The following is a 27245-nucleotide window of genomic DNA, read 5'->3' as shown; positions in this document are numbered from 1 at the left end:
ACGTGCAAAATATATTATCACAATAATAAATTCTTTTACCTGACAATGGTTGAGAATTCGAATATTTAGTTCAATATAAACGTCAAAAACATATCAGTGTTGGCACTCGATTTTTCATGCAGTAATTTTGCACCAGTTTTTTTATAAAAATCCAAATGGAGCGTAAAATTACTTCAATACCTGATAACTTAAATGAAAATAAGGAAGCAAGTTTGGGTTTTAACATTTACGTTCTTTATAATGGTTATTCTTCTCTCAACGTGAATTCGAAAACGATGAAAGCCAACTGTACTTGTACGCTAATTAAAGGTCCAAGCAATATAATAGTAGACACAATGACACCATGGGACAAAGATAAGATAATCAAAGGTATTTTTTAAAAACTTACTAAAATCGTTAAATACACTGTTCGACACGAAAAATGATTCAGAGACGAGATATGACTTTTCTTATAGATCTATGTCCAGTAAACACGAATCTGGTAATAAAAAATGTTGATTGGCTCGAGATTCAGAGATATGTGTTTTTTAAATCGCGCGATTTTTCTATATCTTGGTGTTGTTCGGTCGATGTCTCAAAATCTGTCAATTTCCTGTTCAAAATGAATATTGGAATCTATAGTCAGGTATTTTATCTTCCATTTGTAGTACTTTTCAGCTTTCAAATCTCTCTAAGTAGTCATCCAGTTCAAATCAAAATCAATATGATTTTTCTTTTATTTTATCGAGGTAAGCCAGTTATCAATAGAATTTTTGTTATTAATCCACAAGAATAGTCGAAATATGATTTTTATAAGTGGAATTTTATTTAATTCTCATATAAAGCACACTTCCAATTAACCTTTTTAAACGAAAACAAAAAATAGTGTGGTCAGAACACTATCTCAATAGACATGTTTCAATAAAAAAAACTCTATATACAATAGTATTAACAGTGGGAAAAAATCCCAAGTGAAGATACGTACTTTTGACTTTTGATTTGAACTGGATGACTACTTCGAGAGATTTGAAAGCTGAAAAGTACTACAAATGGAAGATAAAATACCCGACTATAGATTCCAATATTCATTTTGAACAGTAAATCGACAGATTTTGAGACATCGACCGAACAACACCAAGATATAGAAAAATCGCGCGATTTATAAAACACATATATCTCCGAATCTCGAGCCAATCAACATTTTTTATTACCAGATTCGTGTTCACTGGGCATAATTCTATAAGAAAAGTCATATCTCGTCTCTGAACCAAAAAAAAAGTCGTCATTTGTCAAACAGTGATATTAATAACATTCTTAATGAAGTACTGACTCATTTTCAGGATTGAATGAGCACAATTTAATGCCAGAAGACATAAACTACGTTATAAATTCACACGGACATTCTGATCATATAGGAAATAATAATCTTTTTTTAAAAGCGATGCACATTGTTGGACTTTCAGTTTCAATAAAAGATGTTTATTACTTAAGTGCATTTGAAAATGGTAAATTACCTATTAATTAAATTTTTGGAACTCTTTTTAAATTTATCCATGCTTAAAGACATTTAGTTTCAGGTGCGAGTTATAAGATTAATGATGATATTGAAATAATTCCAACTCCAGGTCACACTCTTAGTGATGTAACTACTATTGTAAAAACGCTTAATAAAGGACTATGCGCTGTAACAGGTATAGTATACACAAGTAATCTCCCATTACCGTATTTTTCCGAAAATAAGACCCGGTCTTATATTAATTTTACACTCGAAAACTGCACTAGGGCTTATTTCCGGGTGTACGTTCTTACCTTAATGTACATGCACCGATTTCTCATAAAATCATGGTAAGGCTTATTTTGGTATCTGCAGTTTCAAGTATGTGTAGTCCGAAAGAAACTGAAAAATAACGAAAATTAGGCCTTAAATCATATTCACAATGATTGCTTATTATTCACTCTTACTTCCACAGCTATTAGATTAAGGGGGATGATCGCAGCTTTTAAAGGTTCATTAAATATCAACCAGGACTATAGTTGCAATACCGGTAAATTAAAAATTTACTGGTTTACAGAGGTTTGCTACAAATCGCTGCAAACGACGTGGCTGCATGCTCATTTCGATTTCGGTATTTGACGTCTCGGCGAAATTAGCGGCTTTTTGAATTTAAGCATGTAAGAAAGACAAGATATTCATTGGGTCGCGCAGATGAAATTTCGATGTGCATTGATGATTGGCAATTATTAAAATTGAGTTGGATCTTTCTGGCAAGTTTAAAAAGTAAGAAGAGGTATGTAAAAAGGCAAAAGTCGAGACAAAGGTATCAATTCGCATAAGGCGAGCAGTACTCGCGGCAAAATATATGCGTGCGAAAGAGACATCCATACGTTCGACATCGATACAAGTTCGAGTGAACATGGGGTCAAACAGTCGCGAATTTCGTCGAGACAAAAAATACCGAAATCGAAATGAGCATGCAGTCGCGTGTTTTGCAGCTATTTGTAGCGGAGCGGCTTTCAGCATTAAATGTGGCAATTTCAGATTGATAAATACACTAGTTGTTTCAATTATGATCGAAACTTTGAAATGGTCCAAACTTTAAATAAATAAAGTTTTGAATCGATTTTCGATATGTTTAGGGATACAAAGTGCGAGTTAGATTTAAGCAGATAATATATCGACCCTTGTCAAAATCTTGCAGGTGATTTGTTTGAATGCAAAGAAGATATAGATAAGGCTGAAATTTGGATGGAAGCTGGAAGTGAATCCCCAGAACGGCAGAAATATCACCGTTTCACCATAGCAAATATGGTAGACTGGATATTTCCCGGTCATGGAGAGCCATTTGAATCTACTCTTGAAGTACGTGGTAAATTAAAACAGCAATTGCAATCCTCATTTAAATGAACTAAAAATACTCTTAAAATCCGCCATATTTCGAATATCAAACTAAATCGAAGAATATTCGGTTAAGGACGTATGGTAAGAGTATATAAAAAAATATAGAATTTACATATGGACGCATTTCTTATGAACATCAAATATACGAACTGTTACTGTAAACATTATGAGCGTTAAATGAATGACAAAAATTAAACAATATATACTTTATTAAAAGTTTTAATTGAAACATACATATGTCAAACTTGTACAATACTTTTATTATAATAAACGTATATTTTTATGGTTTTCCTTTGTGTTTGGGAAATTTATTATGTTTTGACTTCTTGTTTTTCTTGGTTGGGATGGAATCCAAAAGGTCATTATTTTGAGAACCATCATTAAGGCGTTTCACTCCACTGAAATTTTTTTTTATATTATGAGTAATAAAGTAATGATATTTACACATTTAAAATTTTGATATATATGTTACGCCGAATCCGTGAAAAATGCAAGCACGTTGCCCAGTTCACGGATTCGGCAAATTATTTGCCGAATGCGTGAACTGGACAGCGTGTAATATTATAACCAAGTGTCAAAGTGACAGCTGAATGAGGATGTTTAATTTACATATTATTATGTATAATATGACTATGGTGGGAAAAGTTGAAAAAGTTGTTAAAATTTTTAATATTAATTTTTTATCATGTAAAAATTATTTACTATGTATGAACACACAGTCAGCTCCATTGTATTTTTGTGTAAAAGAAATAATAAAAGCCCAAAAAACTATTAATAGTGGCTTATTGTTTAAATTTAAGGTACATTTTTAGCCCATTCTCAAAGACTTCAAAGAGTGTTTGTCTGTAATAGTCCCCTGTCCAAAAAATGTTTTTAAGTTAAACCAATGAGTGAGAGGTGACTACGAGCTTGTTAAAATACAAAGTGCTCTATGGCTCAGGTCACGCAGGGCTGTTTTGGTCCTTCGGACAAATGTCTCTTCGGACTCCGGAGAGATATATGCAGTTAGATTAAGCGTTTCACACCCGGTGATTTCTTAGTCGTTCACATTTTTATACATTTGGTCTGGTCGGTGAAGCCGAGAGCTATGTTCTGGGACATGTGTAATGAAATAAAATATTTATAATATAATACTGATTCTTCAAAAGGTATAAAATTCCGACTGTTAAAATATTGATCAAAATGTATAAAAATAGCATTAATTTATGTACAAGTCATATGAGATAATCGAAACATATGTATGTAGTCATATTTATACATAATAATATGTAAATTAAACATCCTCATTCAGCTGTCACTTTGACACTTGTCCACGCTGTCCAGTTCTAAAAAACAACACCGGAGCGCTGCTGTCTATTTGCCGACTCCACGCTTTGAGCAGACAAATTCTTGCCGAATACACGCATTCGCCAAAGAATTTGCCGAATCCGTGAACTGGGCAACGTGCTTGCATTTTTCACGCATTCGGCAATTCTGTTGCCGAATGCGGGTAATAGACAATTTCACGGATTCGGTGTAACATATATATATATATATATATATATATACCTTTTAACAGAAATAAGATTTGCTGCTTTATTATTATTTAATTTGAAGGCCTGTTTCCAATCTGATTCACTTCCTTTGATACAATATTGTTTTAAATCTTCATTTTGTAAACGGGCTACCTCCTTGCGTTGCTTTTTTTCCAGTTCCTTTCTCAAAGAAAAATTAAATTGAATACAAAAACAATAAGTTCAGATATTGTAATATATTATATCAGCATGTAATATATTATATTATATTACATGCACCATACAAAATATAATTTTGATCAATATATTTATACCTTAGCAGCTTTTGAAAGCTCATTATCTAAAGACTGAGTCAGGGGTGTATTGTGGTGAACAGTATCACTTGATACACCTTCAAATCCAATTTCTTTTGCCATATTGGATTCAAGTACAGTTGTCAATGTTGTATTCAATTTTTTACAACTATCAAAAAATTTTGCTAACAATTGTGAAGCAGGGAGTTCTAATTCACTCGATATTATGTCCACATTTTTATGTTGAAGACCATATCCTAACAATATAACCTGAAATCAATCTATTCATTACAACACTTGCAAAAATTTAAACCAAAGTACAGAAAATGAACTTTATACCTGTTGTAAAGGATCTAATTTCACCAACATTTTAACATGGAAAAATAGAAAAGCCAAGTCATTAGTTAGATCACTGATCAAACTGTAGTCTGCCATCTGCCTGGTATATAATTCTAATCTTTTAAGATCATGACCAGAAAAATACTGATTGATTAAATCTTTTGTGAGGTCTGTAAATGTATGTAATAATTATAATATTGCATATTTTCATTTAAAATATCCTATGTCTTTATCTATGTAAATATGTATTTGAGGAATATACTATCAAATATAAGATTCGCTAATGACATACCACAGAACACACACCAGCTATGGAACCATTATACATGTATACATAAAGTAAAAAATTATATGTGCATATGTTAAGATTAATGTGATAAATTGATTATTAAAAATAAACAAATAACGCAATCCCTGACAAATTTTACTAATATTGTATCAGGGGTCTGGAGGTGATGCCGGAAGATACTCTTTATTGGCGGTAAAATCTACATATACGTACACCAGGTTAGGTTAGGGAGGTAATTTGAACGTAGGAGGGCAAGGAAATGTTAACTCTCAAGGAAAGGAGGCTGATAAATGGGTTAATAGATTAATCCACCGGTAATTGTTATTAACTAGTAATGAATAGGGTACCATTGATCACTTATACAAAATCAAGTTATTATTATTAACCTGATTTATCACATTGACCGTAATGTGTATGCATATAAATTACTGCATTACCTGGTCTTTGCAATTCGACATGTATATTCGTAATTGTAGCTAGACTCAAAGATACAGAAAACTTTTTGAAGGTTTTTGGCAAAAGATTCATAAATCTTTTCCTAAAGTCCATAAAATACGCTTGTAACCAATTATTTGTATCTGTGCTTAAGTTGCGAATCATTATACATGAGTGTTCACCAGTTAAATCATTACATTTTTGACTGAAATTCACATAAACAATTAATATGTAGATCAATATTAGTTAAAAATATTCATGTAAAATCATTTTATGTATCTATTTTACCTAACATAAACAGGAACATATTTTTGTGATTTCCAAAATTTCAAAAGTTGCTCTGTCAATCCAAACGAAGTACCAATATAATCTAAACTTTCAGCAGGTCTCTCCGATAATCTTTTCAAGAGAGTTGGAGGATTTTTCCTTGGTTTAATTGTTTCGTGAAGTAGTCCTAGCTGATCATCATCTTTTTCTACATCTTCACTTATATCATTAGTTGAATCTTCATTAAGACAAGGAATTTCACCAGAATAGTACAAAGCAAGTTGTTGCAGAGCCCTTTTTCCATACCCCATCTAAAAAAAACATACATACATATATGATGATACTATTTTTAATAACTCATTTAATATTAAAAATATTTCCACCTTTTGATAATTCGGATGTGTCGCGATTCTAATAATTCGAGCTCCACAAAGCTGTGGAAAATCTCGGTCTCCAAATTGCTCACAAATGTTCCAAGGAATCAAATCACCAGCTGCTTTTTTTCCACGTCCCATTGCGTCCGTTACTGATCTATCATTGTAAGAATGTTACTAATTGAACGAAAACTAAGATATATGTATGTAATTTAGGAGCATATTTATACCTGTTAGATAGTTTTCCTTCCATACAAATTTGTATGACACACAGAACCTCCGGAAGACATGTAGATTTTGGGGAAGTTGGAGCAAGTAAACAAAACAAATTATGTGATGATGCGTCAGCTAACATTTGAATGTCGTTAGGGCTATTCTGTAAACAAAATATGTATTATACATACATGTGTACTTTTAACATGATTGATAATAATTTTTCAAAAATTTTCTACCTTGTAATGACTGGAAACATATATGGCGATAAGTCTGTGAAGGAAAGCCTCAGCTGCTTTATGATAACAAAACAATGCATTGCGATCTACATAAAATAGATCGCACGAAGTGGGAGATGGGCAACCTGCGCCCATACTTGGAGGGAGAGTAGCCTCCAAACACAATAAACTCATCAGCCATGCTTCAACTGGATCACCTTGTCGATATCGAATAGGTTCTTCGAGAGTAAGCTGTAAAATACAGTTTGAAAATAAATGCTTTAAATTTAAAAATCACTATAAATTAAAGATCTGCTTAATACCGGTGGAGGAGCATTATCTTTTAGTTGTATATGACTGAAAAGCTTAAGCGACAATGATCGGCCAGTTCCTTCGTAGCCTGATACTGTTGATGATAAAAGAACAAGAGGTGCACGTTGGAGAACTTCCTTTACAAGTGGCAAAGGTATTGCACCGGCCTCATCTACTAGCGCTAAATCAGCAGCTCCAAGCAATGAATGGTCATCTGGAGCGATGTACTAAAAATTACAACGTTTTTTTTATATAAATGAACATCAACATCAAATGAACATTATTACTATTACAATGTTTAACAAAAACTGAAGCTTACCTGAATCGTTTGACGAGAATTTCTTGAAACATTTATACGGACAATAGCTTTTTTGAATTCAGGATTTGTGGACCGAACAATATTGTAATCGGTGTGTTCTTGATAAAGTAAGGCATCTAATCCTTTCAATACAAACTCAAACAGACTAATTAAATTGTCTGGATGTGGAGACGTTACATAAATATTTACATATCCAAGGGCTATAGATGCAGCAACAGCTAAACCTAAACATGCTGATTTACCTCTCCCTCTAGCAGCTGTTAAACAATGGGGTGGTCTATGGAAAAATAAAAATTCTATATGTAGTATAATTTTCCTTAATATGCCTTGTATGAGTTTGTAATATGATACATCATAAAAATACCTTGGTTCCCGATCTGCCAAAGTGTTGATAAGCATTGCCAAAGCAGTGGCTTGGTCATAAGTTTTACAAAGTCCTACAAGTGGACCTGCTGGGGGTGAATCTGACAGTGAATCTATCAATTCACTCAATCGTTTGTCCACTCGCTGAAATTATTGAAATAAATTCGAAAATATATTAAGGTGTTTAATTTGGTAATAATACACCCTAAACTAGATTTCCTTAAGTCGAGATCTGTTTTAATGGTTTCTTTAGGCAAAACGAGAAACTAACTATAGAATAGGATACTGTGATATTTAATAGTATAAGATTTTGTGAATACAAACCTCAACAACTTGATCAACGGGATCGACTTTTGCTGTCAGAGAAGATATTGGTAATATGTTTAGAGAATCATCCAATACAAGACATCTTTTATTGTCTGCCAATGATAAAAGAAATCTCTCGTTGAATCTGTTTGATACATAATCATAGGCTTCCGTCCGAAATCTGTATCATTCATAATGTTTAAAATAACAAGTAAAAAAAAAAAACTAGATATGAAAGATACAGATACTAAAATATAAAATACCTAGAATGCACATCCATAGCAATAGAGTGCAATTGTTTCAAAGATGTCATCGATTTTAGTAGGAATATCACCAAGCCCCCACCTTCCACAGTTTCAATAGTACGAGCCATCAAATTTGGAGTAAGGGCTTCAAAATCCTACATAAGAGTGTGACATGATTAATAAAGGTCTCAATAAAATGTGTAAACACAAGATTAAGTTGAAAACATTACCTGTAAAACACATACACCATACGTTTGTCCTAAAATTGCATGACTCTCTGAATAATATCTTCCGTGAATTGTTGTTGCGACTCTAAAGGAATCAAATAGTGATTCCTCGGACACGTCTATTTTACCTGCAGCAATTTTCTTAGCACGTTTTCTTCCATGACTACGGTAGAAAAATATTATTAAAAATTTTGCAAATAATTTGGTTCTAACACGTGTCTACGAATACTTACTTGCTGATTGATTCATCTTTATTTTTATAGCACCAAAGAACTGTCGGACGAGATTTCACAGTTGATTTCACGAGAATGTCGTATAAAATCGGAACCTGTTTACCAGAATCGGATAAATGATTAGCATCGTAATATATTTGAACACGGAATTTCGAAACAAGAAATAACAAAAAGCCTTTTAAAAATAGAAACCTGATCACGCGCTTTGTCTCCAACAAGCAACAAAAGGGTACGATGTCCATTTTTAACTCCATTTTCTATCATCACACGGATCCTGTTATCGATCTTCTTTTTAACCATTTTGAACTTGATTTAACGCGTGCGTCGCGTTCACAACCTAATCAAACACGTGCTCGATACAACTGTCATATTTGAATGGCCGAAACGCATAATTTTTCAACCAGATTTCGAAATCATTCCTAAATTTTAGAAATTGTTCTAAAATTTGTAAAGTTTAAAAAAAAACCGAAATGGGGAAGTTCGGAATTTAATAACTGACCATTTTCAATATGCGTAATAAGGTATAAACTTTAAAGGTCTGTTCATACCTGGTCGGCACGAACCGACTTCAGCAGGTATCCGGCCGTACGAAAAGTATTCTTTGGTGCATTTTGTATGGGTCTGTTCATGTTAACCGTCACGTTTACGCCACGCCAAGTTTACAGCATTAGCCGACATTTTCTGTTCATATCTTATATATATATATATATATATATATATATATATATATATATATATATATATATATATATATATATATATATATATATATATATATATATATATATGTATATATATATATATATATATATATATATATATATACAATTAAATTTCATTACGGTTCGGTGATTATTCCGCACAAATTGATCTCCCACACGTGACTAAAATCTCGATCACGGAACATCTGGCACCCGAAAATTCCATCCACCGAGAGATATCCGCGCGAACTATTATACTAACGAGAACTCGAGTGCCAGATATTCCATATTCATGATTTTCGTGGCAACGATTATCGTGTGTGCAACATTTATTATTTGGCGTAATGGATTTTGGTATTGTGAGACCCTCTTGTCGCAAAGATGACCCTACACGTTCATTGAAAAATCCAATATTCGCATACATGCTAGGTAAGTAAAATAATAAAATGTGAAATCGGAATCGGATCTTGACTCCAGCTGAAAAGCCACAACTCCACAGACATACAATTTTCGCATAGCTTTGAAGCCATACTGGAGACTGACTGTAAATTCTAGCTAAAGTATCAAACAAAATAAATACGTGATATAAAAGACGGTAAACGGATTATTAAGCGATGCCACAAAAATTGCGAATACGGTATATCTGGTACTCGAGTTCTCGTTATGCCGGTGCCAGACATGAGTTCTGAAGACTTTGCTCACACATTTGGTCACATATTGTTGTATCTGCCAGATATGTGTTCAAAGATTTGATCACTCCTTTAAGCTCACAGTTTTCAAATAGACAATCCACAAAACATGGACGACGATTTGGTCGACACAGTTTGCTTATATTATTTATGTGCGTGTAATTATTTATTACGCGTGCAAATAAATAAACAAAAACAGCCAAAACGAAGACGTGAATGGATGTGCGAAATGTGGTAATTGGACTATTCGTCACATTGGGGTGGTCACAAAGACAATTTTTGCCATGAAAATCGCGAATACACAATATTTGGCACTCAAGTTCTCGTTACTATGATAGTGTGGCGGCTCGCTTATACGACATGGTCGAGTTTGGTTGCCTTCCTGCGAGTGGGAACCAATTCGGCTGGGTTCGGAGAGCTACTACTCACTCTGTCTTCAGCTGTCATATAATAAACACGTGCATTAACATGCCAGTCGTCTCATTCGTTCATCCCCCATAATAGTTATCGTTAGTATTATGGGGGATGAACGAATGAGACGACTGGCATGTTAATGCACGTGTTTATTATATGACAGCTGAAGACGGAGTGGGTAGCAGCTCTCCGAACCCAGCCGGGTTGGTCCCCACTCGCAGGAAGGCAACCAAACTCGACCATGTCGTATAAGCGAGCCGCCACATCACTCCCCCCCCAGCATCAGCGATACCAAAATTACAAAGAAACAAATTTTACAAAAGAAAAAAATTATTGTTACACAAAGAGAAAAAATTATTACGTGGGGAGAAAAAAAAATTGTTGACGTGGGTCATCCGCTGTGTACATAGGTGTACCGCCCTGAATGGTCGGTAGATTCGAGGGCGGTGACGTCGCGAGCAGGACGGTGGGTGGTCCGATGGTCGCGCCGATCAATGCGATGCTGCGGCGGCGCCGCTCTTCCGAGGCTGATGTCGGTTGGTGGGGCGGCGGGGGCGGCAGGGGCATCGATGTGGTTGATGATACTCCGAGCTGGACTGTGAGTCGTTGTGGCTCGTGGAGGTGTTGTAGCGCTACCGCCCGTCTCGGCGTGACGACGCTCGTGGGGACGGACGGGGCCTTGATGATGATGATGATGATGATGGTGCTGAGGTGGTGTATGTCTTGTGGTGCTGGATGACCGTTCTATGTGTAGTGGATCGCGCATGACTCCACATCCAGCTGTCAAGATCGTCGTCTCATTCGCTCCCCCATTTTTTAAAAACACCTGTCGTCGACGTTGTGGCTGGACTCCAGTCGATAGGTAGATAGGTAGGTAGCCGTGTCTGCTCGTTTATTGTCACCCGCGGGCCGCGACGCGTGTTGATGGCGATGGGGGCGCGGCGGGTAGCTTCCCCGCCTGGCTCGGCGAGGCAGGGATGAGCGGCATGTTGAAATTGATCGAGGCTGCGTGGCTCGATGTCGGGGGTCACCAGTATGGGGGATGAACGAATGAGACGACTGGCATGTTAATGCACGTGTTTATTATATGACAGCTGAAGACGGAGTGGGTAGCAGCTCTCCGAACCCAGCCGGGTTGGTCCCCACTCGCAGGAAGGCAACCAAACTCGACCATGTCGTATAAGCGAGCCGCCACAGTATGATGGACTTTTCGGCTGCCAGATGTTCCGTTATAGAGATTTTAGTGACTTTGTGACCAGTAATCACCGAACCGAACCAGTCACAGGATAACCGGTCACATGTGATCACCCGTCATACCCTAAAATCGGTCACGAGAAAACTGGTTGACAGATTTTAGGGTGTGACCCAGTGGCGGCTCGTGATAATTTTTAGTGGCGGGGCTGCACTGAAAAAATGTCACCATAATTATTCTATCATGTCATAACAGGACACAATAAGCACAATTTTTGGCGTACGACCACTTACATGTGGATTTAAGTATTATTGAAAAAAAAACTAGCAAAATTCACCACCCATTAAAGGGGTGCGTCCAAATGCGATGAAGATTTCGAAAAATACGCTGGTACTCCAGTAAGATTGCTAAAAAAAAATCGTGCTTGCTGGTTTCGCGACGCGGATTAAAAAAAACCCCAAAACCTTTCAAAAACTTAACCCCCTAATTCGTAACGAAAAACATTAACCTGTTGACAATGCATCGATACATCGGTTGTTTCATCTGCCATAACAGCTAGATAAATTGCTTTTTTTTATTTCAGCACTTATTTGTTCCCTACACACGTTCAAAATACAATCTAAAAGTTCATTTTGAATAGTTTTTGATGTCCCTTTAAAAACCGAAGAAGTTTGAAAATGTTTTTTTAAAGAATCGTCGAAATTTTGTGAATATTCTAGAAGCCCCCGAAAAACTTCTGGATTTTTTTGAATTATCTGTTTCATCGTGTCCCCTCATTGGCATTTCAAATTTAACGCAATCAATAATTTTAAATAAAACATCCCGATTTTTTTTGACGTTTTCGTTATGCTTATCTATTTCCCACCGACAAGCTTCGCCTAAATGGGTTTTTATGTTAGCCGATCCCAAAATCGTGAGATTACACACATTTTTTAAGTGTTCGACACTTCCCTCGTGTTTTTAAATTTATCGTTTAAATGTTTTAAGTTATAGAGATTTTAGTGACTTTGTGACGAGTAATTTGTGACCAGTAATCACCGAACCGCGAAATGTATCGTAATAGAACAAGGCTTCGCGCAGTGTGGCAGGCACACAAACATTTGGACTTTTATCCCTTTGATGTGCGCTAAAAAACCGACACGGAAAGGCAAAGCGCACTTAAGTGATCAAATGTGTGACAATAGTCCGTTAAAGCGCCGGAATTAGTACAATATTTCGTGTTTGTTGGATTGATGGAGTTTTTGTGGGTGCCAGATGTTCCATGATCGAGATAATTAAGTATCGCAAAGTTGGCAGCGGTGTCGCCGGCGTGTCGGCGTGTCGGCGTGTCAGTGGCGATTGGCGAATGCCGGTTGCCGAGTCGTCGGTTCCGTCATCGTCTCCGTCTCCGTCTCCGTTTCTGTTATCTTCATGTCGGGCCGAATTTATTCAATAATTGTGTTAACCGCGGCGGTGGTGGTGGTGACAGCCGCGGCTCTGCCCTCGGAGCTCGTCAACGATCGCCTCGTCAACAAACATGTAGAGCGATCGATCGATCTCTCCTCCCAACTGGTTAAGATCTCGGCGAAGGTCACTTTGGAGAATACCGGCGACGCCCCCGTCAAGAGCTTCCTAGTGGCAGTCGAGCCAGAAGCCAAATATAAACTCGCCCTCTTGACTGCCAAAGATTCCAATAAGAGAGAACTCCGTGTCGTCGACACTTCTGTCACCTCACAGCCCGACCCCAAGTTCGCCAGAATCGAACTGAAGGACCCAATCCAGCCGGCAAAGACCTTGTTCGTCACTCTGGACTATGTCTTCACTAAATCCCTAACACCGCATCCCTCTACCATCTCTCAAAAAGATAAACAACTCGTCCGCTACCATGGGAATCATTACTTCTACTCCCCGTACAAAACCGAGTCGCAAAAAACAACCGTCACCATGGGCTCTAAGAACGTCGAAAACTACTCGAAACTGAAACCAGTCAGTTTGACCGACTCCACCATTACGTACGGTACATATGAAAATATCTCTCCATTCACCAAAGACGATCTTTCAGTTCACTATGAAAACAATTCACCGTTCCTTACCGTAACTCAAATCGATCGGGTCATAGAGGTATCTCACTGGGGCAACATTGCCATCGAAGAAACCATAGACATGTTTCATTCCGGTGCAGCTCTCAAAGGTTCGTTCTCTAGATACGACTTTCAACAAGACTCTTTGAGCGGTGCGTCCAGCGTCAAATCCTACAAAACTTTATTACCAGCTTCGGCGACGGGTGTCTATTACAGAGACACCAATGGCAATATTTCCACTTCACACATGAAAGTTAAGAAGGATGCCGTCGAATTGGATCTCCGACCGAGATTCCCACTCTTTGGTGGTTGGAAGACGCACTATACTCTCGGTTACAATGTTCCGAGCTATGAATATTTGTATCATTCTGGTGATCAATATTTATTGAAAATGCGCTTGATTGATCATATTTACGATGACATGGCGGTCGACAGGGTCACAACAACGATCATCTTGCCAGAAGGTTCCACCGATATTAAAGTCACAACACCGTATCCTATTACAAGACACAAAGACACTCTGCATCATACATACTTGGACACTACGGGAAGGCCTACGATTTCGTTTTCGAAATCGAACCTTGTAGAAAACCACATCCAAGATTTTCAATTGCGATATTCGTTTCCTAGAATTTTAATGTTGCAAGAACCGATACTTGTGGTTATATTTTTGTATATTTTGTTTTTGTGTGTGATTGTTTACGTACGGTTGGACTTCTCAATTCACAAAGACGATCACCACAAAGAGTGATTTTTTCAGTTCACAAATATTTTAGAATAATAAATCAATTTTTTAACTGTTGTTTTGTGATTATATGTACAATGTGGCAACATTCACCATTTGGTTTGTTTTCTATTACAAATTATTTGATGGTTTAATGAATAAGATTACAATTGTACAATTGACTGCATTTTTATAAATTTGTGATTACTTCAGTTGAAAATATTTTTTGTTACAAGCATTGAATGCACTTAATAAATACAAATAAAATATAAAACATCTTTCATTTATCCAAAAATAAGACAAACCCTAATTAACTATTAATACTAAAAACCTATATTTACACATATTATATGCAAATGTTACAGTCCAAGTGAACATTTCCTTCGTTCATGAACGTACTTCCTTTATTCATACACGAACCAATCTTGCCATTTAGTGTACACAAAAGAAATTGACAATCGTTAATGCATAAACTATTAGACTTAAGTTTTAGTAAAGGATTGATCCTTTGTACATATACTTACCCTGGGTTGCAATATTTTTAATATCAGCGGAAATAGGAATCATGGTTTCCATAAGACTTCTCATTTCAAATACTCGGCGTTTACCATTTCAAAGGTTTTCAGCTAAATGACATGTGACAACGTGTGTATATTTGAAGATAGTTTTGACTGCTAGCACTTAAACTAAATCCAATAGTTCGTGTATGGACAAATTAGTATGTTTATGAACAAACTGGAGTGAACACTTCGACTGCATATGAAGTTTTATGATCATAAAAAAATCCGACTTTTGATTTGAATTCAGAATCGAACACTGGTCCTGCTTTCATTGGCTTTTGTACAAGTATGAAATTACAGACATCCAGTAAGTGTTGTAAGTGAGAAATACTGATTAAAATCTTATCAGCTACAGCCAGTTGTCTAGTCTACTAGCACCAAAGTACAAAACTCAAACTAAAAGAATTATACATAATTCAATTTATGAGTTAAATTTATTTTTTTAGTTCTGATTATAAATTCATTTGTCTGTGACAAAACCCACTTGGATCGATTAAAATTTATTCCACTTTAATGAGTGACCTGAATTGCTCGTTCGTTTTAATAAAATGAACGAGCGACGTATCTTCTGCTAACATTATTGTATTTCATTAAAAACAAAATGTAATCGTAGCATATGTACAATTAACAATGATTAATTAAAATGACTTTTGGAAAATGACAATGAAATATGTATATGTTACATACGGTTGAGTGTTCATGAATATAGTAGTTTGTACATACAACAACTAAAGGTTTTAGTTTAAACCTTTGAGTGCTGATGTCTTTTCTATTGAAAGCCCCCCATGCTGAAAATTTCGCCAACATTTCCAACTAGAATTATTTAGAAATCCAATAGAAAGCAGGTATAAAAATTCTATCTAATCCAAACGAACCCTAGATAACTACCGCCGAGGATTTCGAGTTTTGTAAAGATGTCACGTCTGTTGAACAATGGCGAAGATACGTCTCAATTGTATGAAGAATGATTATTTGACAATTAAGCCAAAACTACGTATGTTATGTATTTTATTGTTTAAAATAATACTTTATGTGTTAATTAACATATCTGGTTACTTGAGTAAATATTAAAATCTGTATTTAAGGTCGAAAACTCGATTGCCAAATTCGCGAAAAAGGTGCCGCGTACAGGGCTTTTTCGCTATATTTATTGCCGCGGGCAAAGGGTTAAGTGATAAACTGTTTAGTTTGTTCTTTTATATACATATATACATATAATATAATTTCGTGTGCATATAAAACAAAATTGAAGTTTAATAAATAGATATATTTTTGTAAACAATGTACAAAAGATATTTTTATAGAGCAAATCCCCGTTTTATATTCACATTCCGGAATCACCCGGCTTTATTCTGAGCACAACGGGAACACTAGTGCACGGGAGTATGGCTAACTCTGTGACGACAGCAGTTACAAGATCTGGAGGCGTAACATCATATATAAGATTGAGTGGGGTTAGCGTGTTGTAAGAACGCCAATTCGACAACGGATTGTTTATGCTGGAAGAATTACACTTGACCAATTCGTCCGGGTCACCTGTAAAATACTTGTTATTAATAAATTGAAATATATTTTTTAAATACGATCTATGAAATTTACAAACCTATTTCATTGTAAACAAACGAGTCAGTTTGGGCACGTTCCGAAAACTTATGTGTCTCACAACACACCAAGACGGGAACATTATATGCATGTGCAACCATTGCTATTTGAGCTGTTCCGGCTCTTGCCATTACATATCCGTTTGCTAAAAGAGCACCCGCTCCTAATATAACCTTGTTGATCTGAAATATTAAATTAGCTTCAGTGAGAGTTAACATCCTAAAGGAATAACAATATTTCTGAAATGCTGCATACTTTTCGCATTACAAAACTCAAAGCAGATATCATAACAAGAGAACAGTTTATATTTTTTTCGGTGAGTCGACGTAGCATTTCCCTTCCTTCATTCCAAGGATTAGCAGCGACTACGACTACAGAAAAGACTTTATCAGAATAAACAACAGCGTCAACTAGAATTTTTTCTATAAGCGAGGAGCTAGAAATTAAACAAATAATTAAAATAAAAGGAAAAACATGTCGAATCAAACGAAAAAAGATATACAAATATACCAACCATCCATACGTTAGAATCACATCACCGTCGGCGATTTTTTCATTCACCGAGTTGCTAATAGCCTCGCCAGCCTTTTCTATTTGTTCAACAATGTAAGTATCAATATGTTCACTTAATTTTGTCTTTGCCTTAAAATGTCAAAATAAATTACGTTCTGTTAATTAAAATTAAATAAACATAGACAGTTCTTTACTCACTTCGTCTTCTGATATATCATGTAGTAAATTTCGTAACTTTGACTTTATAAATTTAATGGCATTGGTCATAGACACAGCAAGTGGTCTGCATGAATTCAAAAATTTCATACACTCATCAATATGTGCTTCAAGTCCTCGCGAAAACTCAACATTTGGTGGTACGTTGTAATCTTTGATGACCTTAAATAAAATAAATAGCAATTATTTTAAATACATATTAAAATCGTGTATATAATATCATATTATATGTACCTTAAGCAGCGCACTCAATAAAGCAATACAACGAGCATTTGAGCCTACGATTATATGGGATTTATATTGAACACCAAGACGCACAATCACCGGAGGAATATTCCTTTAAAAAGAAACATAAAATAAGTTTAGAGCACAAAAAAAAACAATAAATTAAAAATTATTTATAAATCATATGTACTTTGAATTCAAAGGAATATTTGATTTGTCGTCATCTTCAGTGTACAAATGATTAAAAAGTTTCACTTTGTGCCTGTTTTGTACAGATTTTACTTTGAGTTTATCGGCTATTATCAATTTCTAAAATAAAAATATGTTAATGTTGGGTTTTATTTAGAAAATTAATTAAATTGAGGTATAGTTTAAAAATCAAATAATATCATTATAGATGGGAAGAGAAACAAATGTATGTAGTTTTACATTTGCAGACAGTATAAGATAAACCTTGATTTCAATTTTTGCATCATCTGTCAATGATTTTGTTTTTTCAACAGATACAGTTTTGTTCTTTTCAGAAGTAGAAGATTTTTTCGTTTCAGTAGCATCTGCAGCTTGACATTTTGCCGCTCTTTGAGCCTCTTGTTTAGCTCTTCTTTCTGCCTTCAATTCTGATTTGCTTTTCTCTAAACTGGTAACAGGCTGAAAATTAAAATGTAATATATATTCTTTTACAAAAAGCTTAAAACTTCTTTTATATGGTGTTAAAATTAAATAGTTACTTTCTCTGGTAATGAAGACGTATCGTTGTCTTGTTTCGATTGATTTTCTTTTTTGTTGGCTTTTTCTGTAAGAATCTTCTCTTTATTCACAACTGTAGGTACATTAACTTTATTTATTACAGGTTCTTTTTTAATTACATTTGGAGTGTCCCTTGTATTTTCATCTCCTTTCTTTTTATTTTTTGATAATTGTTTGGCTAGTTTCTTTGCCTCCCTCTCGGCTTTAATTTCATCTCTGGATTTTTCTGTTGACTTTGAATCCATATTTGTCGATGGATTAAGTTGTATATTTAGATTGTCTATTTTAATATTAGTATTCTCTTTCAAAATTGGTAGTATTTTTTTGTCTGAAATTATATCGGCATCATTGAGAATGAACTGTTTACTTTTCAAAGAAACATCTCGTATACTATTGTCAGCAAAAATCGTTTCATTTTTATCGATCTCAATAGTAGTCACACTTGTTAGAATATCAACAGAATTTTTATTTTGTGTGGGATTATTTTTAACTTCGATTGATGCGTCTAAAATATCACAAACAACTTCGGCAGGTTTCGAGGATTTTTTCCTTCTATTTCTCTTACGTTTAGGTGCAGAAATTGAATCAATTTGGGGAATAGGTTCGATGACTTTTGTAACTGATATTTGGGTATCCCCCAACTTTGGATCTTTTGAAGATTTATTTTTCGAGCGAAATTTCTTCTGCAAAGTGAACAATTATATCTTAATATACAACCAGTTGAATATTAAAGTTGTACATTTTAAATATTAAAGAATAAAGCCTTTCATACAGCATAGCATAGACAGAAAGAAGATTTTACAAAAGATTATATATATGTACGTGTACAACCATTTTATTTTACCTTATTTGTATCCATTTTTGGAAATAAATCCACGGTTGGCTATGAATGATAAAAAAAATCATTTAAAATGAGATTTCATGGTTTCATAGTATGTATGTAGATTTAATATAACATTTGACTATGGAAATCAATGATTATATATTTTAAATTATATAATATGCGCACATTATTATAACACTAACACAGATGATATTGATGAGTAAGAATTATTTGTATATATAAATATATATGCATGTATGGATGAAATGTGATCCAATAAAACAAAAATTTTCTTTCAATGACTAAAGATAAAATTAAGATAGATGTCATATTTTGAAACCAACTAGTTCGTCGATACGATATGAGAGCCACAAAATTAACAAAATATATTGATATTGACCTTAGTTCAAAAGCGTTGAGGGAAAATGGAACATCTGGCAGCAGACAAACGGAGGCCACCAGCTTTGGCCACACCACGAGGATTTGCGAACACTTCTATGTCATTTTAGTGAATATTGAACACTTGCGCGCCTCACCTGTTCGTAAACTCGACAATCTTTTTATTCTAAGATTGAATTTTGATAAAACGGTTCGGTGATTACTAGTCAAATGTGAACCGGTTACAGGACAACCGGTCGCTCTAGATCTGTCACACTAAAACTGGTCACGAGAAAACTGGTCACACCCTAAAACTGATCACGAGAAAACTGGTCACAACCAAATATTAAAAATTGGTCAAAGTTTTGGGTGTGACCAGTTTTTTCGTGACCAGTTTTAGTGTGACGGGTGATCACGAGTGACCGATCTAGAGCGAACGGTTGTCCTGTGACTGGTTCACATATGACTAGTAGTCCGTTTATCGGATAAAGGTCTGTTCATACTTAACAGAACTGCACGGCTTCAACACTGCACGACTCCGTTTCAAATATGTCATTATATTACGTTTCTATTCATATCTACCTACACGTCGCGGTCACGTCACGTTCACAGCACTTTGGCCGAGTGCAAGGCAAAATCGGCTTACTTATACATTACAGGCCATGACGATACGGCGCAATATGAATGCATACACGTGCATTCATAGCTACGCGTCAGAATACAAGTCAGCAAAAATGTTTCGACGTTTATCGAAAGAAAAATTATGTATAGTCGCGCTGTTGTTGAAAGAAGAAGCTCAAGAAGGCAATAAAAAAGCACGGAGGCGTTTTGATGTGCATCCCATGTTAAAAAATAGAAAAACCGAAGGAGAGTTTTGGACACTGTATAAGGAGCTTGTGGATGATGGACAAAATTTTTTTAAATATTTCCAATATTTAAAAAAATTTTGATATATTCAAATTTAATTTGAACCATATTCAAATTTTTTTTAAGAAGAAAAATATTTGATTAGATCGATTTGAAGATCAGAAGTGACTCGACTGAAAAATATATAAATGTCTGAGCTGAATAAAAGCTTTAGAAATAAACGTGGCGACGAGCGAAGCGCGAAGAGAGTGGGTGGCGATGAGCGAAGAGTGTGGGTGAGTGTTGTCTATGGTCGCGAATAGCTCTAGTGCGTGGTCTCTGGTTCCGGCCTTCCTTCTCGGGACGGCGTGTCGCGGCCGCGTGCGCCATGAGGTGAGTTCCGCTCTCTTTTTGCGTTTTATCATCTGTTTCGTTTCTGTTCTGGTTGCCGGGCTTGCGGATTAATTGCAACGGCAAACGCAAACGCAAACGCAAACGCAAAAGCCAACACCAACGCCATCAACCCGATCCTCTTTCCTCGCGTGTTTGTGGACTTCAACTTCCCCCCCGTGTTGGGGCCATGCGGCGGTCGCTATTGATCGCTATTCACCTTTCAGCTTTCAGCTTTCAGCCCTCAGCCATTTTCAATTTCTTCAGACCGAAAGCACGACTAGAGAACACGTCTTTCCTTCGACGTAATTTTGGCCGCGTGGCTTTCGCGCTTGTCAAATCCTAACCTAGCAGCCTGTCACGCCCTTCCATATCTCACACTGTTTATTTCGCAGATGTGTACTGATTTCCGATCGAAATTAACAAATTGTATAATTTTAGTTCCCTCAAGGTGCAGAAGAGGCTTGCAGCCTCTGTAATGCGATGTGGCAAAAAAAAAGTATGGTTAGATCCAAATGAAATCAACGAAATTTCCACTACCAACTCCCGTGAGTATACGAGTTTTTAAAAACATTGATGAATCGTTTTTTAATTTAAATTTTAATAATTATCAATTTTTTCTAAGGTCAAAATATAAGAAAACTTATCAAGGATGGTATCGTCATCAAGAAACCCGTTGCCATCCATTCTAGAGCTCGCGTTCGCAAAAACAAAGAAGCCAGAAGAAAAGGCCGTCATTGCGGATTTGGTAAGCGAAAGGGTACGGCCAACGCGCGTATGCCTCAAAAGGTAAATAATTGTTACTCTCTCAAAAGTACTGAAAGTAGTTGCCACATTGATTCGTCAATTGATGAGATTTGTTTAATTTTTAGTTGCTCTGGGTGCAACGTATGCAAGTTTTGCGTCGTCTCTTGAAGAAATACAGAGAGGGTAAAAAAATTGATCGCCACCTGTATCACACTCTTTACATGAAGTCAAAGGGTAATGTGTTCAAGAACAAGCGTGTTCTGATGGAATACATCCACAAGAAGAAGGCGGAGAAAGCCCGTACAAAGATGCTCAGGTTCGTCAACTTCGTCCGAAACTTCTACTGTATAATTTCGTTTAACTTGTGATGTATTTTTACAATTTCTTTTTTTTTTTATTATAGTGATCAAGCTGAAGCTCGCAGAAATAGGGTAAGGGAAGCACGCAAGCGACGTGGCGAAAGAATAGCTGCCAAGAAAGACGAACTTTTGCAAACATACGCAAGAGAAGATGAAGCAGCAATCACCACCGCAAAGAAGTAAAAAAATCTAGAATATGTTTCATAAAAAATGAAACCACAGGAGTTCATTATAAATTCTTGATATTTTGAATAAATGTGGATTAAAAAAAAAACGTGTTTTTATTTTACATATTTGTACTGGGTATTGAGACTGATGCATAGGAATTGCTATTAACCGATAAATAAAATTGGTAAACGTTCAACAATTTTTCCTGCTACTGGTAAATGACAAAAATAATTTTTCGTTGATTTAGATAACTATGTATTATATTTAATGTCACTAAAAACGTTAGCCTAGATTAAATCATAAATATTAAAAAAAATGTCAGATGAATACGTAAGGAATATTCGTAATGATTCTTTTTTTTATTTTATGTTCAAATCAATCATTTATTTAAAACTTGGATCATAATTGAAAGAACTGTCTGATCGCATTAATTACGATTTGGTTGGCCTTTGTTACTACTCGTGAGCAAGCACCAGCGTAACTGCTCTTATAAATAATTATAGGAATTTGAAGTATTAATTGCCCAATAAGTTGGGCAATTAATACTTCAAATTCCAAACTACCTAATCTACAATACGCTATTTGCATCGATTTTTAATGCAATAATGTCTACATGCACTTAGAGGTATGTTCATACCTAGTCGTAATGTATTTGCAGCATGTTTGGACAGTATTCTTAGGTACATTCTATATGAACGAATCCACATATAATGTATCAAAGAATACTGTCCATACTTGCAGGTTGCTTGCTGCTGCTGATATGTGATGCCTAGAGGTAGGATAGTCACAGTGCTATCCATTGTTCGGCAAACCTTTAACAATGCATTTACAACCTTTGAACAATACACGGCCCCCTCAGGCTCCGGTGACCAGTGATGACTAGGTATGAACAGACGTTAATTGCCGATGGCCAGATTTTGCTGATTTAGAGGTTGTGATTTCTCGACTTTTTTTGTTTCTCGAGTATATATATATAAATATATTTTAACATTGTGAATTGATTGTTTTAGCATATAAAATCGACGACATACAAAAATCAAAAGGGCAGACTATATTATATTAGGGGTATATAAATTAATTAAAGATATGATGAAAGAAAGATGTAGAGATACAATAGAACATTGAATAAAAAAAATATATATTATAAAAGAAGGCATGTAAAGAAAGAAAATATACGATAGTAAAAATAGTATGTAATAAAGAATTTTATAAAATTCCTAGTATTGCTACCTGACTTGTCCCATGTTTTTGTGAAAAGAACATACTAATCAAAAAATAAAAATACTGGTCATACCGGACAAATAATAAAAATACTGACCATCTATGCATATTAAAATACTGTCAGCCCCTTTTTATTGTTTTTTACTTTTAGTTCAATTTAAACTATTAAATTTTTTAATTTTTCAATTTTTATCGTTTTTTTCTTGCGTGTATGTTTATACAAAATGTTTTCAGCGTATATTTAGGCCACAGTTTCATATTGGGGTAACCTGTAAAGACACTGGTATGTTTGTGTATTAAAATAAAATAAAATATTATAATTTGTTTCTATAATATATATTTTTGAAACAATTGATTAAGAAAGGTAATTCTATACTTATTAAAATGAACAACCCGAGAAAGAATGGCCAGATAAACAAAACTCTTTTCTGTGGCGAGCAAATAAAACCTTTATTCGATTAGCGAGAGACCATAACCTTGATATTTTTGATAATACGCATGGGCAAGCAAGGCGAGTAATAGTTAAATCATTTTTTAAATAATCTTACTAACTGAAATTTATTACTCACATTCAATTTCTGTTTTTTCTTATGTTAATTTCAAAATTTTATGTATGACTACATGTATGTTTACCCTTTAGTTTATTACTACCAGCGGAAACCTTTAATTGGTCTTTTGCAATGTATTTTATTATTTGTTCTGTTTTTGATTTAAGACTTGGTTTTCCTTTTAAAATAAAATAAAGTAATAGATGAATTCATATACCTTTTTACCCGGAATATTAATTTGTCGTCATGGAAACGTTTTATATGAAAATGGAATACAATATATACTTATTTGGCATATCAACTCTTTCGATATATGTATGTATGTACTCAAACAATAAGGAATTTTTGTATATTTATTGACATTTACATACATATGTACTAGTATTGCGGAGGATTACAACAATAAAATAATATTCGCATTCAAATTCAATAATGTCTTAAATGTTAACAGTTCAATTATGTATCAGTTCAACTATCTATATGTATAATCATTGAAATAATATGTCGTTTACATTTTATATATACACAATGTACTAAATATCAGTGGCTTGCCGTCCGTACATGCTGTATAAAGTACACATGTAGAACATCAGACGTCAATATAAATATACTTCAGTGAGATCAGAAATTTTGATTATTTTCTAGTGGTTCATAAGGAATATATTGACCGAGAGCTAAGTCCGGGGAGGTTGCTGGTGCAGTTGCCTCTTCGGTGCTACGTCATTTTTCATGAACTTTCAAATGTCTAGTGAGTGAACCCCGTTGAATGAATGCTTGGTTGCATTTGTCGCATTTATGTGGTTTCTCGCCAGTGTGAGTTCTCGTATGGTCAATCAGTCTTCTTTTTGAAATGAATTTCATCGTGCAATAATCACACGCGAAAGGTCTTTCTCCCGAATGCATTCTTCCGTGCTCTACCAGAAAAGACTTTGTCGAATACGCTTTGTTGCAAATGTCACAAACATACGGTTTTATTCCTTTGTGGATCAGCATGTGACGTGCAAGATCTGTCTTAGTGAAGAAAGGAAAACGACAATGCTGGCAAACAAAACGCCTCTCTTTGTGCCTGAACATATGAGATGTTAGATAGTTGCTGGTGACAAATTTTTTCCCGCAAATCTTGCACTCGTGGTTTTTTTCCCGGTTTTCTTGATGTGTATCAACATGACTCTGAAAACGGAATAGAAATCAAAAAAGTTCCCATATTAGAAATGTTTAAAATATGTATAACTCGTACTTGCAATCCAGCGCTTGATCTGAAAGAACCCCCACAAATATGGCAGACATAATCTTTTCTTTCTCTGTGAATTTTCTGATGGTTTCTAAGGGTCGCAGTCGTTTTGTATTTTTTTCCACATGTGACACATTCTAAAGATTTGAATTTATTTATATGTATGGATTGATGACTGTAAAGTAAGTTCCACGTTTTGAATTTATTTTTACATATTTTACGAACAATTTCTTCCTAAAGATACAGAAACGAATATTTACCTCTGAAATGATACCTCATGATGAGTCAGTTTGTGAGCTTCAAACCTTTCTGCTCGACCAAATTTCTTATTGCAAACAGAACAAGTATACCTATTTTTATTTTTCTTTTTCATACATTTCTTTTCCATTGATTTTAATCGCCTGTCTTTGGATTTTCTTTTTTTATTGCTAAAATTAAAATTTGTCAATAAAATAATTGATGAATTATTCAAACAACATAATTTAATACATATTTGTTTTCTTACTTTTTGATCATGGATTTAGGAATTTCAAAGACCGAGTCAATTTTTCTACCAACATCAAAATCAGGAATGAAATTGGTCTCATTCAGTACTTCTTCATCTTCAAAGCCATTAAATAATTATATTTATTAAAAAATTACATGCTAGTATTCCAAACTATTGACCTTTTTGCCAACTACTATTATATGTTTTATAAATAAATTAGTTAGGAGTTTGAGTCATAAATGTTTTTAATCATTTTGTTATTACTCAATAATATAACTAATGTGTTGTTATTATTATTATTAAATTCAGAGTCAGAGTGCAGATCAAGCGGTGGAGAGGTTAATGATTCCGCAGCTCTGATATATAGTCTAATTTCGAGTAAAATTCTTTTCTTAATTCAGTAAAATGAAAAATAAATAGGTAAAGTGAAATTATAGCGAGATTTTAATGCTTACCAGAGTTATCGGACTTCTTCAAAATACTCTCGAATTCGTCTAATTTAAGTTTAGAATTTGAATCAAAAGAATCAAGCAACTCAACTTTGATGTCATCATATTTATTCCCATTGAAAGTTTCACAGTTTCTCAGTGTAAAATCGGATTTAATACACAATAATTTGAAATCGGAAAATTTATTTAAAAGATCAAAACACATATTACACATTGTTTTCGGGAGTGATTCACTCTCAGTAACCTAGAACAAATAGTGTATAATTTAAAAAAAGTTAAATTCAACATTGATAGATAATTAATTTATGAATAGTAAGTACTTGTAGAGAGGTGCAAAAGGCGAAGGTGGCGGCAGTGGCGGGAATCTTAAGGCTTATTATATCTTGGCTAAATCTCAGACAAGCTCGACAGAGAGCTTGAGCTGATTCTACTCCTTCTGGCTGTGTCTGCATTTTGACACTTTGTTCTAAACGTTATTTCCACCCCTTATCATAATGTACACAATACACTCTCCAAGTCTCAATCTTTTTTATTTGCCCGGTTTCTATTATTTTTTATCATTTCTGCAATTGAATTTTTTGATATTTGATTCACTGAAATATTTTCCAGAACCATAATCGAATTTGACAGCCAGAGCTACCAACTTAATCGTTGTCGTAACAACAGGAGGCTTGCCACCCGTAGGTAATGATTTTCGCGGTTCGGTGATTATTCCGGTAATTGGACTATTCGTCACATTGGGGTGGTCACAAAGACAATTTTTGCCATGAAAATCGCGAATACACAATATTTGGCACTCAAGTTCTCGTTAGTATGATGGACTTTTCGGCTGCCAGATGTTCCGTTATAGAGATTTTAGTGACTTTGTGACCAGTAATCACCGAACCGAACCAGTCACATGTGACCACCCGTCACACCCTAAAATCGGTCACGAGAAAACTGGTTGACAGATTTTAGGGTGTGACCAGTTTTAGTGTGACGGGTGATCACGTGTGACCGGTTCACATTTGACTAGTAATCACCGAACCCAACATTCTATTACTTAATTCGAGAAATTTGTTAAAAAATTAAAAAAAACGAAAGCAAACGCTTAGTTAATTCACAATTGGTGGAAGCCTGTTGCTAATTTC

At 35.0% G+C, this 27245-nt stretch overlaps 6 protein-coding genes across 10 annotated transcripts; 3 read left to right on the top strand and 3 right to left on the bottom strand.

Moving 5' to 3' along the window:
* Positions 1–51: 51 nt before the first annotated feature.
* LOC143912287 (metallo-beta-lactamase domain-containing protein 1) lies at positions 52–3199 on the top strand. 4 transcript variants are annotated; one of them, XM_077431580.1, is made up of 4 exons: positions 52–369; positions 1320–1484; positions 1557–1670; positions 2679–3199. In XM_077431580.1, exons 1-4 carry the CDS (start codon positions 156–158, stop codon positions 2882–2884), a joined length of 699 nt encoding a protein of 232 aa, XP_077287706.1. In that variant the 5' UTR covers positions 52–155; the 3' UTR covers positions 2885–3199. The 4 variants fall into 4 exon arrangements, 2 of the variants coding, with proteins under 2 accessions (XP_077287706.1, XP_077287699.1); XM_077431573.1 differs by having other exon boundaries at positions 62–369; positions 1551–1670; positions 2679–3195; XR_013260628.1 differs by having other exon boundaries at positions 68–369; positions 1557–2079; positions 2451–3198.
* Positions 3072–9206, bottom strand: l(1)G0020 (RNA cytidine acetyltransferase l(1)G0020). 2 transcript variants are annotated; one of them, XR_013260604.1, is made up of 17 exons: positions 9018–9203; positions 8826–8920; positions 8596–8755; positions 8384–8520; positions 8139–8301; positions 7816–7958; positions 7452–7728; positions 7144–7359; positions 6842–7072; positions 6620–6765; positions 6399–6546; positions 6037–6326; positions 5751–5953; positions 5025–5194; positions 4707–4955; positions 4427–4576; positions 3072–3276 (listed from the first exon to the last, which is right to left on the bottom strand). XR_013260604.1 is itself a non-coding variant. In XM_077431168.1 (17 exons), exons 1-17 carry the CDS (start codon positions 9123–9125, stop codon positions 3159–3161), a joined length of 3000 nt encoding a protein of 999 aa, XP_077287294.1. In that variant the 5' UTR covers positions 9126–9206; the 3' UTR covers positions 3072–3158. The 2 variants fall into 2 exon arrangements, 1 of the variants encoding a protein (XP_077287294.1); XM_077431168.1 differs by having other exon boundaries at positions 4427–4572; positions 9018–9206.
* Positions 9207–12981: 3775 nt separating this feature from the next.
* Positions 12982–16443, top strand: LOC143912199 (dolichyl-diphosphooligosaccharide--protein glycosyltransferase subunit 1). The gene has a single exon (XM_077431448.1). The coding sequence runs from the start codon at positions 13232–13234 to the stop codon at positions 14630–14632; it is 1401 nt and encodes a 466-aa protein (XP_077287574.1). The 5' UTR covers positions 12982–13231; the 3' UTR covers positions 14633–16443.
* On the bottom strand, positions 16413–19812 carry eIF2Bdelta (eukaryotic translation initiation factor 2B subunit delta). Its single transcript, XM_077431278.1, has 11 exons — positions 19692–19812; positions 19313–19351; positions 18450–19151; positions 18175–18369; positions 17912–18030; positions 17731–17833; positions 17479–17658; positions 17282–17409; positions 17023–17203; positions 16769–16949; positions 16413–16701 (listed from the first exon to the last, which is right to left on the bottom strand). The coding sequence occupies exons 2-11, from the start codon at positions 19325–19327 to the stop codon at positions 16490–16492; spliced, it is 2016 nt and encodes a 671-aa protein (XP_077287404.1). The 5' UTR covers positions 19328–19351; positions 19692–19812; the 3' UTR covers positions 16413–16489.
* A 936-nt stretch (positions 19813–20748) lies between these two features.
* RpL19 (ribosomal protein L19) lies at positions 20749–22508 on the top strand. Its single transcript, XM_077441477.1, has 5 exons — positions 20749–20908; positions 21347–21453; positions 21531–21694; positions 21778–21968; positions 22056–22508. Exons 1-5 carry the CDS (start codon positions 20904–20906, stop codon positions 22192–22194), a joined length of 606 nt encoding a protein of 201 aa, XP_077297603.1. The 5' UTR covers positions 20749–20903; the 3' UTR covers positions 22195–22508.
* A 1209-nt stretch (positions 22509–23717) lies between these two features.
* Positions 23718–26783, bottom strand: LOC143908921 (uncharacterized). Its single transcript, XM_077430576.1, has 6 exons — positions 26436–26783; positions 26122–26359; positions 25685–25781; positions 25440–25607; positions 25186–25354; positions 23718–25118 (listed from the first exon to the last, which is right to left on the bottom strand). The coding sequence occupies exons 1-6, from the start codon at positions 26565–26567 to the stop codon at positions 24669–24671; spliced, it is 1254 nt and encodes a 417-aa protein (XP_077286702.1). The 5' UTR covers positions 26568–26783; the 3' UTR covers positions 23718–24668.
* Positions 26784–27245: the final 462 nt, after the last annotated feature.

Source organism: Arctopsyche grandis, chromosome 1 (assembly GCF_051622035.1).
Source record: "Arctopsyche grandis isolate Sample6627 chromosome 1, ASM5162203v2, whole genome shotgun sequence".
In the NCBI taxonomy this organism is placed as follows: Eukaryota; Metazoa; Arthropoda; class Insecta; order Trichoptera; family Hydropsychidae; genus Arctopsyche; species Arctopsyche grandis.
The sequence above is the reverse complement of the archived record's forward strand: the minus strand, read 5'-3'. Positions and strand labels throughout refer to the sequence as shown.